The sequence below is a fragment of the Toxorhynchites rutilus genome, chromosome 3, assembly GCF_029784135.1.
Source record: "Toxorhynchites rutilus septentrionalis strain SRP chromosome 3, ASM2978413v1, whole genome shotgun sequence".
NCBI classification, from domain to species: Eukaryota; Metazoa; Arthropoda; class Insecta; order Diptera; family Culicidae; genus Toxorhynchites; species Toxorhynchites rutilus.
In genome coordinates this window covers 47,245,711-47,265,155 of record NC_073746.1, presented here as the reverse complement: position 1 = coordinate 47,265,155, position 19,445 = coordinate 47,245,711, and the positions used below count along the sequence as shown (strand labels likewise).

At 39.6% G+C, this 19,445-nt stretch overlaps 1 protein-coding gene and 1 pseudogene across 9 annotated transcripts in view; one reads left to right on the top strand and one right to left on the bottom strand.

Moving 5' to 3' along the window:
- The window catches only part of LOC129774766 (uncharacterized protein DDB_G0283357), a 77,164-nt gene that overhangs the window by 32,246 nt on the left and 25,473 nt on the right, over positions 1-19,445 (top strand). For 6 of the 9 annotated variants that reach the window (XM_055778712.1, XM_055778715.1, XM_055778708.1 and 3 more), the window contains exons 2-6: positions 335-1,108; positions 11,988-12,251; positions 12,473-12,559; positions 12,712-12,930; positions 13,000-13,429. In XM_055778712.1, coding sequence (XP_055634687.1) covers positions 995-1,108; positions 11,988-12,251; positions 12,473-12,559; positions 12,712-12,930; positions 13,000-13,429 — 1,114 coding nt within the window. In that variant the 5' untranslated portion in view covers positions 335-994. The remainder of the gene's footprint in view (positions 1-334; positions 1,109-11,987; positions 12,252-12,472; positions 12,560-12,711; positions 12,931-12,999; positions 13,430-19,445) is intronic. The other 3 variants (XM_055778713.1, XM_055778716.1, XM_055778714.1) reach the window with 3 other exon arrangements.
- On the bottom strand, positions 6,031-6,114 carry LOC129780672 (U4 spliceosomal RNA; annotated as a pseudogene).

The following is a 19,445-nucleotide window of genomic DNA, read 5'->3' as shown; positions in this document are numbered from 1 at the left end:
CATAGTTGCTGTATCACTGTATCACTTAAACAATTAACTATTTCCTGACGTCCGTCCGGTTCATCGGTGGATGCAATACGACCGGGTGAAATGTTATATTAGTTTATCGTGTCTCCCTGCGGACAGGATTTGTTTTCGTTTTTCGCACTTTCCCCACACGATCTAAAATTAATTTCGTCTACACACTTTCCTCTCGGCGCGGATATGTGCTGCTATTTTTGATTGCTTCTTCTGCCCCATTCATAAACAAATTTCTGCGTACCGAGAAGTGGCAATCCCCAGGGTATTTAATATGTAATATTTGGTCGAATATACTTTCCAATTTTCATTGCAGAACGCCGTCTATGAGTGAAGGCACTTAAACGTCTCATCGTTCTGCCAGGAATTCGGTACTGGGCTGACAGCTGAAATAGCTGACTCACACAGAGGATATCGGGCTTCAACAGCAGATCATCGTTTGGGTTACGCAAGGCGTATACCAACAGTGATTCTGATAGGTTCCGATACACACCTTCCGAAACAACCCGTTCAGTATTTGTTGACAGTGATATACCTGAAGAAGGATTGTGAGAGTAGCAAAAACAAGTGCGAAGCACAAAAGAAAGAGTAATAGAGACTGAAGAATCCCACTGTCACAAGTGGCGATTGTGTTAGTGAAAGCTTTGTAAAGCAAGATAAATCCGATTGAAGTGCTTGAAAGTGTCAAATTGTCGAAAAAAGAGTTATCAAGTGAAAAAAACTGCTCAAAAATTGACTGTGTAGTTGTCAGTGCTGGTGTAAGTTAGGGTGCTGATCAATCAACAGCTTGAAGCGCGTCCATAGGATTGAACGTAATCGATCTACTGTACCGGCCGTTGTGTCTCTTTCCCATAACCTATCCAGGTGGTCGATTGGTTCACATTTCGATCTGTGTGTGTGTTTGTAACAGACACCTTGTAGGCTAAGCGAGAGGAGAGAAGTGAACTAACCCTTCGGTGTATCCTCCCACGTCATCATGAACGTGATGAACAACAGTAGCGGCGACGAGGAGCAGGTCGAGTGCCCGCTTTGCATGGAACCCCTGGAAGTAGATGACCTTAATTTCTACCCATGTACATGTGGCTATCAGGTATGTTTGATGGTTTCGGAAGCAATGGATAATAATATATAGATCGTACTTGATTTTGATCGTGGGACAAAACACAGATCAAACCAATGTTTGGTGTTTTCGTAAACATTAAATTGGTCACCCGTTAGATCCAACTGAATAGTCGGGTGATTTCTGGCGAATATGAAAATCGCTTGTCAGTTCTACCCATTTCTTGAAATAAAACTTCGCAGTGAACGCTTGAGAGCATCCAGGAAACGTCCCACTTGTCCGTTTGATAGTAAATGGTAAGCGACAGTATGAATGCAATCCGAATACTCACAGAATTTTTGGAATAACTACTACAACTGCATATCTTGCAAAGTTTTCTTAACAGTCCTATCGTTGATCTCTGGCTATTTCCTGTCTTCGCTGCCTCAACACACAACTATGAAGATGTCCAAGGCAGGGTTGAAATGAATTGGCAACAGAATTAACACTTTCTTGATATTGACGAAAGCTTCTCGACACCGTCGAGATCAGCTGAACTGATAACCGTTTTTCAGAAGGTTGTTCAATGGTCGTCGTAACTAGTGACCTTTTCTGACAAACTGGTCGTAAAAATTGACAGCTTCTAAAAATAATCTTACTTGTGAGCTCAGTAAGATGAGATGCCCCATCTTACTTTTTGATAATTGTATTTTTTAATTGACCTGAACTGAGGACAATACTGAGGGTTGAGGATCTTCGGGACAAAATGGACCCCGTTAACACTAGGTTTACGCGTCATTTTGACGCATTTCGAATTTGATGAGGAAAATTACGAAAATCGGCTGCATTTATATTTCATCTCCACATATTCCATTTTTATGCATTGATCGAGGTAAATATATATTGATGTTTATTTCCTTTTTTCTTCCTTCAAATTGAGGCGTGCTCGTAAAGGTGGTATATAAGAAACGTCCGTAAACCTAGTGTTAATCTCGTACAATTTTAGTACAATCTTACTGTAATGACACCTCGCAAGATTTGGGCAAAACATTACGGGGCGATCTTGAGCTCGGATGAACGGCATAATTCGTTCCTGGAGACGGTCCGTCTTGTATACTGTCCAGTTCATTGTTCACTTGTCATTGTCGAGTCGCTGATCACCAATCGTTTGATGGTTTTTGAAATTAAAAAAAAAACTTTCCCTTGTCGCCAAATAGGTATAGAAGGATTCTCAATCTCAGCATTAATATGTACTGTTGATTGCTTGCTGTCTAGAGCGACACTGAAACAATGAATTTATTGAATATCCAAATAGTTTTTTACTGTCTCTTATCAAAATCACATCTCCAATGCTCCCTAAAATATTATTTCCACAGGAACAATCCACCTTTCGTACAACGTTGTTCTTTGACGCCACTTTCAACCCGAAACGTGATTTGACGATTTTCGCAAAATGGTTGAACAGAAAGTCACCAACCATTAACCCTTTCGTTACGAGCGTCGTCTATAGACGACATCCGTGCGACGTTCTATGTGTACGAGTGTCGTCTATAGACGACATCCACGCTAGAGATGGGCGAGCGCTCACGAGCCGCTCATTTGAGTCGGTACGTCAGAAAGAGCGTACGATCCACGGCTCTTTAAAAATGAGCCGCGACTCTCAAACGAACGGCTCAAAAAACCACGGTTCAAAAAAGAACTGCGGTTCATAAAAAAACCGTGTTTCTTTTAAGAGCCGGCTTATTGATAAAGAACAGTGAATCGTACGCTCGTTCTGACGAACCGTGGCTTACGGCAGTGCGGAAGAAATATATGTTTCCCATGCTGTTTTTTAAGCGGTTTCATTTCACTGTTTTGTATGTTTGTAAATTTTGGCGGATTACATATTTTCTCGAAACCCCATAAATATGGGTATCAAATGAAAGGGCTTGCCTAGTAGATCTCAGTTATTTATGAAAAATGTAAATCAAAAATGACCGTCACCCCAAAATGACGAAATATGTATTTTTTCAAACCCCCCTCAATATGGGTATCTAATGAAAGGACTTGACTAGTAGAACATAGTTATTTATGTAAAATGTAAATCCAAGATGGCGGCCGTTATAAAATGACAGACTACTGATTTCGTCTAAACCCCAACAATATGGGTATCAAATGAAAGGGCTTGACTAGTAGATCACAGTTATTTATGAAAAATGTAAATCCAAAATAGCCGCCACCCCAAAATGGCGAAATATGTATTTTTGTTCAAAACCCCCTCAAAATGGGTATCTAATGAAAGGACTTGACTAGTAGGACACGGTTATTTATGTAAAATTGAAATCCAAGATGGCAGCCGTTATAAAATGACAGTCTACATATTTTGCCAAAACCTCATCAATATGAGTATCAAATGAAAGGACTTGACTAGTAGAACACAGTTATTCATGAAAAATGTAAATCCAAAATGGCGAGCGTTACGAAATGGCAGACTACATTTCTTCTGAAAACCCCATCGTATGGGTATCAGATGAACGGGCTTGACTAGTAAATAACAATTATTTATGATAAATCCAACCCGCATATGGGTATCGAATGAAATGATTTGACTAAAATAATACAGTTAATCATGAAAACATTCCATTCGAAATATTTTTAAAATGTTTGGGATATAAAACGGGGAGAAAACTGTGTCGTTATCGAAAATTGCGATATTCTCCCGACTGCTAATTTGACATGATCAACATTATATGCATCAAGTGAAATCAGTTCTAGTGATTATATAAAAGCTCTGTATGAATTGATTTCGGAGCTGGTAAAGCGATCTACAAATCTTGAGTCAGACGAATTAACTAACAAATACTGCTAGATCCTCGCTCCAAGCAGCAAGGTTTTAGGGTTAACAAAAAGTACAACTATGCACACCAGTCGTTGATAAGGATGCTAAAAATGACATCCATAGAATACACACCTACGAAACTACGACAAATCGTTGGTGATGAAGCGCTGTCATCTGTATGGGAGGAGTTTGATGCATTGGTTGGCAATCTTCGATCCTCACATGATCCAAAAGCTGCTGCAACATCTATTGTATATAAACATTTAGCGGAACCACATTTGCTAAGACTAAGCGACCCTTCGTTTTGGTAGAATGAAAGGAAATCTATCTCTCCGCGGCTCTATCTTTTTTTTTGAAAATATTATGTATTCCGGCGACTTCAGTACCATGTGAGCGAGTTTTTCCGAAAGCAAGACAAGTTTGTAGTGAAAGATGTAGTAGACTTTCATCAGATAACATTGAAAAGATAATGTTTACAAAAAAAAAAAAAAATAAAGAAGATCATAGTGATGGAAATATATCAGAGAAAATGTTCAGTAAAGTCATATTTTTACTTTTCTCTGCACTGATTATTGTTTTAAACTTTATTTTTTACGTCTTCCATTCCTTACATATCCGTATAAACCAGTTCTTGAAAAGAGCCGTCGAGCCGCTCAAATGAGCCGGCTCTTTTCGCTGAGCGCACAGCTCTGAGCCTCTCACTGAAATGAACCGTTTTGCCCATCTCTAATCCACGGGACGAGCTGTGTGTACGAGTGTCGTCTTTAGACGACATGAAATTCATACTGCTCTTCGATCACATCAGCGCGATGTGCATACTCTTCGGAGCAGTGACGCTAAAGGAACCTAAATGTTCAAGAAATATTTTTTCCCATCTTCCATTTTCCGGGAAACGACTGTTCGAAAAATCGAACATTGGCCGAAACCCGCACTTTTTTTGCAAGTAGGGGAGGTGGGGGTAAAACGGACATGTTAAGAAGAACTTCAATTATATCTTTGGAAACTCATGTTTCCCAAAACCTTGATGCAGTTTCTTGCAATTCAATATACTGTTTTTCTACCTAATTGGCCAAATATTTTACAAAAATGTATTTTTCAATGTTTTTTACTGAAATTGAAGCAGACCGAAGTGTACAACATTTTATTCGATGCGGGTAATATGGACATATAGTGGGGGTAATATGGACAGGTTTGTAATATATGAAGCGTAGAGGTTTATCGATCCCGACAGGAATAATTTTATTCAACTATGGTCATCACGAATGTACGAATTGTACAGTCTACCCAAGCTCAAGCTCAAGCTCAAGCTCAACTATGGTCATCACGAATATCCGTTAAATGATGAAAAAACCGAATTAATCCACCTAGAGATGATATCGTGCTTTTCAGCAGTATAAACGGACAGGCTCTCAACTATTTTTGGTTTTGGTTCCAGTCAGCTTCTAAACAGTTCACATTTGGCTATTTAATTGCCGTTTATAGACGCAGGGCATTCCTTAGAAATAGACTTTTCACAGTCTATCTCACTCCCACTGGCAACTGTGCGTTTTACCCCACCAGTACAATTATTTCAATAATTTAAATTTTCCACTCAAAAATGAATTTACTTTTCCATACATACCTAATATCGCTCCTCTGTTAGCTCACAAACCGAAATATAACCATCAGCGAATTGAATTTTGATATTAAACCACTCAAAATGCATAATATCGAAGCAGCTAAAATCACATCCACACGTGGAATCATGTATGATTTTCGGTTTTTGTTTCCCTTCTCCACTCTTGATCAGTATTCATTGCCATAGGGTGGCTTAAATATTATAGAATAACATGTAGAAGGTGTTCTCATTAACAGAAATCTGAAATTCAAAATGTAACTATACAAATCAACCACCTGTCCATATTACCCCCACTGTCCGTATTACCCGCGGTTCCCCTAAAAACATACTGTGAACTAAAAGTCACTTCAATTAGCTGATATGCGGTATTCATAAATGCAATAATTTTACATTCATTTCTGGACGAACAAGCACAGGGGAATGAAAGTCTCTAAGTCTAAACCTGAATCAATCCACCTATGGTGAGATGTGACCTTTCTTATTTCATGTAGTTTTGACTTTTTGCCGGCAGGTTTTTTCTTTCAAACGGAAGCTATTGCTGTTATTTTTATTGTTTTCAACTAGCAATAATCGCACCTCGGTTAAACCTCATTGGTTACGATATCGCCACTGCGCAAAGCTTATTTATTTTTATTGTTGGCGGTGGAGGAATATCAATGTTGAAGAATTATTTCCTTCCGATTATCCATTTTCCGAAGAGTCGTATATTTAAGAAAACCTGCAAAATACCAAAATGCTGCCAAAAACAATGGCATAGAGGGTTTGGAGGTTATTATCCGGACCGGAGGAACAATATTCATATCATCAATCTCATTAGAATCCTCGTTACACGTACTGATCATTTCCCCCAGCTCCTCCACACACGAAATTCTACGAGCCGTCATCTCCTAATGTCATTACGGACAAAAAATCATACCGATTTTCAAGAATATTGGCTAAATTAATCGATATTTGCAAACATTCACAATTGACAATACAAAAATAAATGAAAAACCTTCCTTCTTCCAAAGTAAACAAACCAAAATGTGCTGCGGAGGATAGATGTGTTGGTATTGATTCAGCAGAAAAAAATGTTCGTTATGGCCAACGTTCGATTTTTCGAACACCCAGTTTCTCCGGCTGTTATTTATCTGTAGGAGGCTCAATCAAATGAGTTTTACCCTATATCATAATGTACAGGGTTTTCCATTTCGGGCTTCCGAAAGTATACAGCCCTGCGTTGACAACCGTTTGACATAGCTGTCAACCAAAGCGTCATATCGTTAGTTGAATGTCTGCCATTTTACAATATGGATCGTTTTAGCATCGCACAACGTGTTAATTTTGTTAAATTATACTATAAAATTGATGAAAAACCGGCAAATGTTTTTCGAGCATTACGGACGGATTTTGGTCGTCATGGACGGCCTACAGAGCACACAATCGCTAATGTAGTGCGTAAATTCGAACAAACTGGATCCGCGGATATTGTGAAACCTGTGCATCATCGTAATGTGCGTTCGGCCGAAAATATTGCTGCTGTTGGTGCCAGTGTGGAGGATGACCCGAATGTTTCGATTCCACGGCGTGCTCAGCAATTGGGCTTGTCAAACACATCATTGAGGCGAATTTTGCATTTGGACTTGCACCTACATCCATATAAAGTCCAAATGGTACAAAAATTAGAGCGTTGTGACCATGGAATGCGTCGGGCATACGTCGATTGGGTGAACGAACAACAGCAGAAAAATGCTGAATTTTCGCATCAAATTTTCTTCAGCGATGAGGCGCATTTCGAGCTCGGTGGCTATGTGAACACCCAAAATTTCCGTATATGGGGCTCAGAAAATCCACACGTGATTGTTGAGAGGCCATTACATCCGCCAAAAGTCACTGTTTGGTGCGCATTATGGTCCGGTGGAGTCATCGGGCCGTATTTCTTTGAAAAAGAGGACGGCGAGACGGTAACTGTGAATGGTGAACGCTATGGCCGCATGTTAACCGATTTTTTTTTGCCAAAAATTGAAGATATGGATACGGATGACATGTGGTTTCAGCAGGACGGCGCCATGTGCCACACAACACGGCTGAACATGGCCATATTGCGAACGAAATTTGAGGGACGCATAATTTCGCGTTTTGGGGATGCCAACTGGCCGTCCAGATTATGCGATTTGAACCCGCTAGACTTTTTTTTGTGGGGTTATGCGAAAGACCGTGTCTATGCCAACTCTCTGCAAACTCTTGAACATTTGAAAGACAACATTCGTGAAGTTATGACCGAGATACTGCCCCATATGTGCCGAAAAGTCATCGAAAATTACCTGTTCCGAATGAAAGTTTTGCGAGGAAGCCCTAGGTGGACATTTGAATGATGTTGTATTTCACACATAATGGCATAAACCAAACTTCAATTTGAAATAAAAGTTTCATCGAAATTCGAATTCTAAGTGTGTTTTATTTCAATTTACTTTCGGAATTTAAAGTTGGAAAGCCCTGTATATTCTCTTATCAAAGTAATACTGTAGAAAAGTTCACATATTTTTGTATTTTGTTGGATTTTTTAAATGAAATTGAATACGCTTTCCAAACATAATTACTTTAAATCGAATTTATTACTCAATAAAATTATACAAAATTGAATGAAATCGATGGTAAATGGTAGATAATAAATTAAACTATCTTTTGGTGCAAAAACATTATCATATGGTTGCTTTCCAAGGACATGAAAAATTATCAAAGTTGCTGTTCAATTTTTCGAACACTTGGCCTACAATGGGTTAAACATGGAATAAAAATTTCACATTTCTATTTTAACATCAAAGGCATTTTATTGATTGATTTCCAGCATGGAGGTCACAAAAAGAAAGTCCAGAAATTTTGTATTTTCTAGAACATTCATCTTGTACCATCATGGAATTAATTGAGAATTATTAGAAATTCAACAACTGATACAGAACTCCGTTGACAATAATCCCATGAAATCCAACCGCGCCATACGTCTGGCATTTAGTGGAAATCTTGGTTGTAGTGTCAACTCGAGAAAGCAACATTTCGGTTGCTCATCAACCAATTTCGTCACAATTTTCACGGTAAGCTATAACTTATGACTTTTTAAATATGATTTGTTTTGTAATGAACAAACATACAGAACTGTTTCTCCTAAATTTAAGACCACCAATATTTCACAATATTGAAAAGAATTCATGTTTATGAAATTTGTCAGGTGGTTTTTGCCAGATTAATGTCATTGTTCACTGAAAAACAAATTTACAAAATTTTTGTGCGATCAAAAAGATCGGAAAGATCAAAAAGAAAGGATCGATCAAATTTATCATTATAATATATAATTATTTTAGATGCAATTTTTGTTAGAGGTTATTTTACCACATGAAGAAAACAAAGTTTTTCATTCACGTTGAACACTAATATGGTACATAGAAGGTAATTTTCATTCATAATTTCTAATTGAAAGGTGTTCATCCTGCATTTAACCCCATTATTATCTTTGGCGCTTCACTAACTCGTAAGGCGTTGTCCAATGGGGTCCGCAAGCGCCATTTCACATCTTTTTCATCTTTTCGCATCTAATTCCGTTATTATTCATTCGTTTCCGATTCCAATAATCGTGTCAATTTCTAATGAATTTTCGCCGAAGCCTTGACATCATCTTCTTTTACTCATAGCGAGCTCACTATAGGTATTTAAACATTCGATACATCTCATCCGTATATATTTTTTTTTCATATTAAAGCAGAAAATTAAAACCTTCTGAAGTACCGGATGTAGATATAAATCAAGAGTTCTTATTGATCGCTATCATCCTGCCTTGATTTATTCTGTGAAATGCAAATAGCACGTCTTGTATGACGAAGCTTATGATTTCGAAGGACTCGACTTCCGCAGACCAGACCCATCCTTAAACACCAGTCGAATATATCGCGGATACGATGGTTTTCTCTACAAACGTTACGTTAACAGGAGACATGACGATTATCGACGGAATCCCAAACGGTTATGGGGTTTTGTAAATTCTACAATTGTAAATTCTGTGTAACTGGCTTTATTCGTATCTACGGAGGTATGATAACATTTTGCTTAATCCATTTGAATAATCCAGGGACTGCTAGGCGGCCAAACTTCCTTCTCCCAGAATTCTGGAACATTGTCCGCAAGCTATTTCAGCGTGTTTTTTTTTCAGCTGAGGGGTATATGCTGTTTTATCCATATTCCAGGCCTTTTCTATGTAGTACACTGCTCTTTTCGACATGTTTATGAGTTCATTCATATTCTAGAGCTTGCCGCTGCAGAGTACCTTGTGTTATTTGGCGTAGAAATCTCAACTAAGTACTACACCCAAAATTAATTTTTAGCTCATGTTTTGCCATCCCAATTTATTACATTAAATGAGCGTAAAAATAACAGAAAATGACATGACTCCAAATACTGGTAAGCATTTGTATATTATATATGGTACGTCAATATAAGAATAATACGAGTGAGCGAAACAAGAAACACGTTTCAAATAAACAAGCATTACTTGTTGATGAATATAGATCTCCTTTATGCTGGAAAGTGTTTTCTAAGAGTTAAATTAGAGAACACTTTCCCACTTCAATTTGTAATGAGATGTAATATTATCACGCTTCTCCGCAACAGCATTATAAGCTATGTGGATAGCGTGCTCGTGTAAAACAGTTGCATTCCAGAGTCGGCCTTGGTTCAATCCCCGTTGACATCGTTTGGACTTTTTTTTGGTGCAATCCCAAAAAAAGATGAAAAAAGAAAAAAGAAAGAGATGTCTGCTTCCATACATACAAACATTTTAAAGCGTTGGGGGACAGATGACATTATTTGCTCATTTGACGCCACAAGGTATGAAAAGACATGGTTTCTGCCGAAAATGAAATGCTTTCTAGCAACGCTAGTTTTGGATGTACTAATAAAAAATGACGTAAGTAATGCCTACGTTGAGAAGGCAAAAGTTCCAATGGGAACGTTAGTGCCCTCCAAGAAGCTACCCCCTATTCGTTCTGTTCTTTTATTTGAGGCTAAGGGCGATAACACATTATCCGGTTTCCGCCGGACCAGTTTCAAAAAGCACCGCTGGGTTTGGACGGATAACCGGATAACAACGTGAAAGAGCCCTCGCACTACACAAAACCGTACATCTTTCACATACACATACATGCATTTATTTATATAGTGGAATGACAGGTAAACATTGCAAATACTTCAGCTACATGCAGCTGATTGCATATGGAAAATTCTGAAACCAAAACTGCTGCGGCAACAACGAGCCTTCCCAAATTTGTGTCCCTTAGAGAGTACATACGGCCGGGGTGTGGTACGCCAGACCTCGCGTACACTGCTCGCACATAAGTACGGTGTTCTAATGATAAATAAACATGAAAAATTTACTGGATAAAAAACATGGCTGTAATCAACAGTATTACAAAAAAACTAACTTTAGTCGAGTTGCAGTGTTCTTATACACACGCTAAGTTCTTTTATTTCTAAAAATACACAACTAGCATGATTTATTTCACACGCTCTGTTGTCACATATTAGAGAAAAGTGTACAATTTGATGAACCAATAATTATGATTTTATATTACAATATTGAGTTTTAGTGAAAATATCAAGAAAATTATACAAAAATAATTAAACAAGAATCAATACCGCGGGTTTTAAGTAATGAAATAACATGAAGTAAAAATTTTCATTAAAAATTTAAACAACTTAAAACTGTCTTAAGGTCTGATAATCTTATAGAGAATGATTTGCTTTCCCAAACTGATGTCTCCACCAGCTACATTCGGGTAGCTGTCGCATTCGGGTAAGTGGAATTCGGGTGAATGTCTTTCTGGTATCTGTCTTTCGGATGAGTGGGTTTCGGGTAAAGTGACACAATCAAAAAAACATTTTGATAACAGTTAGGCTGGAACTCGTGCGAACATAGGTTACGCCAAAATACTTGAAAACTAAGTTTTAATGGAAGAGGTGACCCAAGATCTCCGCCTCTGGGGTTATCTGGTCACGTTACGCAACTGGTAGAATACAATATATATTATTGTCGAGAGGCTTTTCAGTTGCAGTGGTTAGCGTCACCAGCGTGAGTCATAATATAAAAATGACGCATGAAATATTGCGTTGAGAAGAAAAATACCTCTAGGAACAAAATTGTTTCTATGGTATTTTTTATTTGGCTGTATTTTTTTCACATTTGTCGCGTTCAACTGAGAATTTCTTGGCTTAGTTAATCAATTTTAATCCAGCAATGTCGGAAAACTGTTCAGATATATTCAGTTTAACACATGCTTTAAACCTTTAAATCTCAACCAGATTGAAGGCGAAACCGAAACTATAATTTTGACTCAGCGAGTCTTCTAATGACCACGGAATATAACCCCTAAAAGCTCGTCGAACGGTCGGGATATCCACTGCAATAATCATTATTGTATTCATATCAACATTCGCTATGACTCACGAATTTGTTTGTTTCGCATTCACAGATCTGTCGATTCTGCTGGCACAGGATCCGCACTGATGAGAACGAGCTGTGTCCCGCGTGCCGGAAGGCGTATCCGGAGAACCCGGCCGACTTCACGCCCCTCTCGCAGGAGCAGATTGCAGCGTTTAAGGCGGAGAAACGACAGCGAGATCAGCAGCGGAAGGCGAAGATTTCCGAGAATCGGAAACACCTTGCGAACGTGCGAGTCGTGCAAAAGAATCTGGTGTTCGTTGTCGGACTGCCGCCGAGATTGGCAGATCCCGAAGTAAGTTGACCCGGGGGTTTTGATTTTGGGTTTTCTCGAGCACCATTATCCGGCAGAGGACTAGCAGGAGTGAATGCGTGAATTTTGCATTCGAAACCGAATTCATGCATTCACTTCTGCTGATCTTCTGCATGGCAAAGCGGCATTTCCTAGTAATCGTTTCAATATAAGAGCACATTATTTGAGAAGCTACTTTAGCAGTTTCATTCTCTCTCTCGTAGATTCTGAAAAAGCACGAATATTTCGGCAAGTACGGCAAGATCCATAAAGTTGTCATAAATCCTAGTACTACGTACGCAGGAGTCCAGGTAATTTTAGTCACGGCGTAAAGGAGGTAACTGACTTTTCCCTCTTTGTTTCTCTTCTCAACATACCAATGAACATACCATGACTTGCGACAACATACCGCGGTGGCGAAACGGTGCCATGATATTACCGTGATTGGGGAATAATCTTACAGGGCCCCTCGGCTTCGGCGTATGTTACGTACATCAACAACAACGACGCGTTGAAGGCAATTCAAAGTGTCAATAATATCATGCTCGATGGGCGGCTGATAAAGACGAGTTTAGGCACTACCAAGTACTGCAGTCACTTCATGAAGAACCAGACTTGTCCAAAGCCAGACTGCATGTATTTACATGAGCTAGGAGATCAGGAAGCAAGCTTTACGAAAGAGGTGTGTGACAATTTTCCGTTTATTGGGTTTCTCGAAAAGACTGACACGAGTAAATTTGGCTTTACATAGGAGATGCACCAAGGCAAACATCAGGAGTACGAAAAACGGCTCCACGATACGATGCAAGCGCAGCTAGGTTTGACATCCGCCAACGGTTGCTCGTCCGGCGGAACGGCGGCGGTCTTGGTGAACGGTAGTAGTGGCAGCAACAGCGGCAGTGGTGGTGTCGGGAACGGCAACAGTAACAACAACGGCAGCGATGGGATCGATAGTATCATCAATGGAACCGGAACCGGCACCACCACGAACGGTATTACTGTGAACGGTACGAATGGCGGTGGTAAAACAGGTGATTCTAAACATATTAGCGACATAACCAATGGACCAATACAAAGCAAAGAAGCTTGGCCAAGCTTATCCACTGCGCCAGTCAGCGGTAGCACTCATGGCAATGGAGGCGGCGGTAGCAATAAGGAGAATAAAATTAATGGTAAAACAGGTGTGTGTGCGTGTGATAGGTTTCTCTACTTTGTCGGGAGTAGCAGATAGAGACTCCCTTCGAACCTTTTTTCGGATATCCAATTTTTTCAAAACACATAGTTCATTCTAAAAAACGTTCAAGAAACGAGGGATAATCGGTACCAACACCCATCACTGGACATCAGTCTCTTCATCAGTGCTAACCACCGGCTTGTCTCGTTCAACCTCATCACTTCATACTTCGCCTCTTTTCCGCACAGATTCATGCTGTGTATGCTTGCTCCAATAACAGTCAACGTGTGACTTACTAACTTTGTTATTTGTGTGTAGCAGGAAGTCCACAAAGTTCACGCACATTGGAAGTTTCAATAACTTCCCAAATTTATTGCTAACATGTTTCCTTTGAGTGCAGACTCTAGGGGCTTCCTGTATCGTCTGAAAGTATGTGTCTTTGCGTGTGTCCATGTGTGTAAGTCGTATCGAGGAGTGTATCGCTGAACAACAATAATTATTGCGGCTATTTTGCGCAATGAAAAAAAAGCGTCTGTTGTTAATGAAGCTGACTCAAAAAGACGGGTGGGTAATGTCGGGGACATAACCGGAGTGACGTAGGACTAAACAAAGGGGACAGTTTTTTCTAAACATATATTTTAAATATATTGTTTTATTTTCTTCTCCTACGTGAATACCTTCCTATCTACCTGAAATATGGATTAGTTTACTGTTTACTCTTTATGAACATGTTGGGAGTTCTGAAAAGAGTCTTTGGTGTTGTGTTTTTGCGTTTTTTTACAAATTTTCTAATTCTTTTCTGGAACCGGCCTTATAGTTGATTCTTGATTTTTTTCTGAATGCTTTGTACTTATTAAATGTTTAACGCCGGTCATCTTTTTGCGTATACACATATCGTACAATCAAAATGATGGCTGTGATAGGGAATGCATAGGTGGTCATCAGCTCATTCACTATCATATATTTCACTAGCACATTACCGTACCTTAAACTGTGGTTTCGGAGACGAATGAATTGTAAGATTTGTAGTCTCCGCAAACAAAGTAAATAAAAATGAAAAAACTGAGGTTTTGGAGACGAACTCTACGATATGTCGAGAAACAGACGAGTTATAAGCGTTCTGAAAAACCAACAGTGAATAAAGGGCGGAGGACCTTCGGATTGAAGTCCTTTAAAATACGAACAGAGCAGCAAGAAATGCATAGCTCATCATATTGCTCCTTAGTTATGTTTCTATACAATGCAGATGTAACGTCAGTCAATTTTCAACATCAGTTATCAACCTAAGAAAGCAGTTCTTGCTACCGAGAAAATTCGTTAATGCCATCCTGCATACAATGTGTTGTAATTTGAAGCCACTTTTGATTCGGAGACCATACATGGGTTTGTGAAAACAGAATGATTAATTTCAAAGACCTCAACCACCAATAAGTTCAAAAACAAGCATAAACTAAATAATTCAGTTCATATTATATGTCATATTATGTCACTTTAGAATGCATTGGTATTGTGAATAACTTTTAATAACTCTTCTTTGAATGGTTTAATGGCCCTGAAAAGCGCCGTGTTTTACGTTGGCTGGTTTTGCCACCAAAGCAGTCTGTATAAACAAACTTTTTTCTTCTGCTACCTGCTGCCGTTTTGCGAATGCGTTTGCCACTCGCTGCAACTGCCTGTTGCTGTCTTGATGCCCACCGAACAGAATGTGTTCTGTTATGAATGCGGGTTTTCTTATCGTCGCGAGCAGCTTTACCAGCCAACTCGATCACTTCGGCGGCCGAAACTATATAACGCCGGCTAGGTAGACTGGTGCACTGGTACTAATTCGCTCGGCCTAGCTACCCTTGCGGAGCAATTGGCGAATACACCTACGGGGAACTGCACACTTGCACGGTTCGAGTGGGACTTTGCCTTTCCCTTAACTTGTCCTCCTTTGTCACGTCCACACGTCCACGTTGCTGCTTGTGTTGCTTTGTCGATGTGATGCGATGCGATGTTAAACGATGCCGTACAACCACACGGGTTTACGGTTTGAAAGAAAATAACATATTTTTTTGGGGTCCGCGTGTTTTATACTCTAGCGGTACACACTCACAGGATAGAGACAAATCGGCAGACTCAGCCAAAGGGGCGAGTCCAACGAGACGAACGAATGAGCGTTAAAAGGCAGCGATGGCAAAAAAATACATTCATTACGATTTGTTCGCTCGTTGGATTCACATGCAGGCTAAAAAGGGTCCTTTTCAGGATCACAAAATTATCTTCAATCTAAAGAGTTTATTGTTTTGTTATCACTCGATATCCCCATCTTGTTCGGCTAAACCTTCCTGTTTAGCGATTTGTTGCCACTCGCCACAGCTTTCACAGTTGGAAAATTTCTTCCCATCCATCTTTGTGACATGTTGTACAGTAAATTACATTCAATGCGACGTGCCGAAGCACCACTCAGTGTCGCATTGGAGCCGATTTTAACCTGTAATTGTAACTGTAACATTTGCGATGACAGTGGTACAGTGACGACTTTCAATGTGGGGTCATAATTTGGATCTCTATGTTTACAAAAATGTCCAACTAAATATGTCGCATTACATGTCCGTCCAATTTGCTAAATGTCGAACTAATTGCAAATTACTGTACTTTCAATCTGGAAACAATTTAAGAATTGGTGAAAATCGAATAATCAGGCAATTCCCCAACTATCAATAAGCTCAGAACAACTGCCAAATTCACATACTCATCAGATCCTGGCAAACAAATTATGAAAAAATCAATTTGTGTTTTATTATTATTTTGGATATTATTTTAGAAAGCATTGAACTGTATTTCGTAAACTCTTTTTTGAAAGGTTTAATGGCCCTGATAAGGGCCTTGTTTTATGGAATGGTTCCAATTTAGAAAACTTTGTACCATTTCGAACGCCCTCGATGCCGCCTTGTTCTGGATTTGCCACCAAAGCAGATTGTATAAAGAACAAACTTTTTTCTTCTGCTACCAGCTGCCGTTTTGCGATTGCGTTTGCCACTCGCCACTCGCTGCAACTGCCTGTTGTCTTGATGTCCACCGAACCGAATGTGTTCTGTTCTGAATGCGGGATTTCTTATCGTCGCAAGCAGCTTTGCCAGCTAACTCGATCACTTCGGCGGCCGAAACTAAATAACGGCGGCTAGGTGGACTGGTGCACTGGTACTAACGCGCTCGGCCTAGCTACCCTTGCGGGGAACTCCAGAACGACACGGTTCGAGCGGGTTTTGCCTTTCCCTTCACTTTTCCTCCTTTGCCATGTCCAGACATGGCTGCTTGGGTTGGTTTGTTGATGTGTTGTGATGCGAACTGATGTGGTGTACGGTTTGAATGAGAATGATCGTTACGGCAGCGGAGCGGGGATTTTTAAGCTGACTGGCTGGCTCGAGAATCACGCATGTGTGAGACTGCGACCAATGTTTCGTTCTTTTTTTTTTTCTTTTTCCTTTCCAATCGTGCTTCATTCTATTTCGCTGCTGCTCTGGTTGCCCGTTTTGGTCGGTACGATTTGAGGAGCACAAAATGGACCAATCAAAAATGGACACATAGTGCATTTGGACAATGCTTGATATTTCACAATTATTCAATTATTTATCTCAAGAAAAATGAAATGTTATTCGTTATGATAGATGCGTAGATATATTTCCTATCAATTGATGCAAAAACCTTTGCGATCTAATGAGAAATGGTCGAGTTATAAGCGTTCCAAATCTTGCATTTTTTTCTACTTGTTCAGTGCCTAGATTTCCATTTCACCCCCTATATCTTCCGGTTAGACGTAGTCCTACGTCAAAATACCAGTGGAGCCATTAATATATGATCCATCATATCGGAACTTACTTCGCGAAACAACCACAAAACGTATATGATCTGCAGCAGGCACAAAATTGCAGACGTAACTTTTTTTTGCAACGTACTGAACGGACGGATCAAAAGCCCGCGTCTCTACGACAGGATTCGTTTTAACACCAGCCCGTTTCTCTTCGTCGACAGAGGATGTTTGACCCACCCCTGAGGAACAGAAATTACACCCAGCATGAACCGACAGCCAGATTTATGCGTGAGTTCAACGTGCTGCAAAATGTTGTTTCTGTAAATATGACATCAGAAGAAATTCGAAGAAGATTAAGATTTTATTTTAGAGACCAACTGAATGTATAAGTTCTAAGTTTGTATGTTTTATGTTTTCTGTGTTCACGTTTAATTTTAAGAAGGCTAACGGGCTTACAGCCTATAGTTTCACGTTTCTTTGTTTTTAAGAGGCTTTAAACTTTGCAGTTCATTCGCCTCCATACAGCCTATAGTCCAAATAAACAGAAATTAATAGATCTGGAATATCACGTATTTCTTGATGCCTGGTTTTATCGAAATTAGATAGACAGCCTTGGTCTATGATGCATGGCGAATTCTTGTGAAAGGAACTCAACGTGTAAGGTGGTGAACCTTGACTCTGGATTCAATTGAAGAAGTTCTTCGAAATCATTAATTAAGGTAAATGATGTTGGTTTGTCCGATTTTGGGTGCTTTCACGCAACTAGTAAATTCAAATCGATTTTTCTTACTGAAAATCACATGTAATCAAGACTAGTTTGGGTTTCTTGAAAAGGCCCAAGTCTCTAGTTGCTAATAATACGTTCAAATTGTTCATTTTCTATGTTTTTTAACGATTTTTTTCAAAGTGAAATTATAATCATGGTCCACCTCTGATAATGGTTTGGCCGAAAAATGATCATGGTTTTGTTTTAGAAATCACCATTTTTCAATGGAAAAAAACGAATTACCAAGTAAGGACCGTATCGTTATTTATGGGTACGCCTTAGAGTCTCCGTCTGAAAAAGACTATAGCTTGTTTTGACAGCTGTTTATTTTTCTCCTGTTGTTGACACAGTTAGCGTTCAGTTAGCATTGTTAAAAGATCGTTTTTTCCTAAAAGTGCAATCATGAGAGGGCTAACAGAAGAAAAACGAAAATCCATTGTGACCAGATACTGCTCCGAAACAGGAATATCAATGAGAAAATTGGCGAAGGCGGAAGGAGTAAGCGTCCATGCGGTCCAAAACGCTATCAAGCGATTTGGTATGTATAATACATTGAAGGATCTACCCGGTCGCGGCAGAAAACCTGGGCCATCCAAGCCAAACTTGGATAAAAAGATTTGCAGGCAATTTGAAAGAAAAAAGGAATTATCGATACGGGATTGCGCAAAAAAGTGTGGAACATCAATCGGTATGGTTCAACGTGCCAAAGAACGTAACTCACTGAAGGCATATAGAAAGCAAAAATGTCCCAAACGCAGCCAAATTCAGGCAAGTTCCGTGAAAACCCGTGCCCGTAAGCTTTACGATGGGATTTTAAGCAAACGCGAACTGTGCATCGTCATGGATGATGAAACCTACGTCAAACTGGACTACAAAACTCTTCCTGGGGCACAGTTTTACACTGTAAAGCAAGGAACAGATGTCCCGAACGCGGAGAAGTCAATTTTTTGCGAAAAATTCGGTAAGAAAGTGCTGGTTTGGCAAGCTGTTTGTCAATGTGGCATGAAATCATCTCCTTTCTTCACTCTCGGGAATATGAATGGTGAAATTTACCGGAAAGAATGTCTCCAAAAGCGTGTGTTACCGCTCATCCGAAAGCACACTGGTCCGACACTATTTTGGCCTGATTTGGCATCATGCCACTATGCACGTTTGACCTTGGATTGGTATCGCGAGAATAATGTCGATTTTGTGGAAAAGGAGATGAATCCTCCAAATTGTCCGCAAATAAGACCTATTGAAAAATTTTGGGCTTTGATGAAGGGACGACTGCGGAAGAAGGACAAGGCAGCCGATGACCTTGAGCAGTTCAAAAAGGATTGGATAAATGTGAGCAAACAAGTCGATGAGACGGTTGTCCAGAACCTAATGAGGGACATCAAGAAGCAGGTGCGATAATCAGAATCTTGATTATTTTTTACTGTTACTCCTTTCTTTCATTCATAAGATACAATATTTTGATAT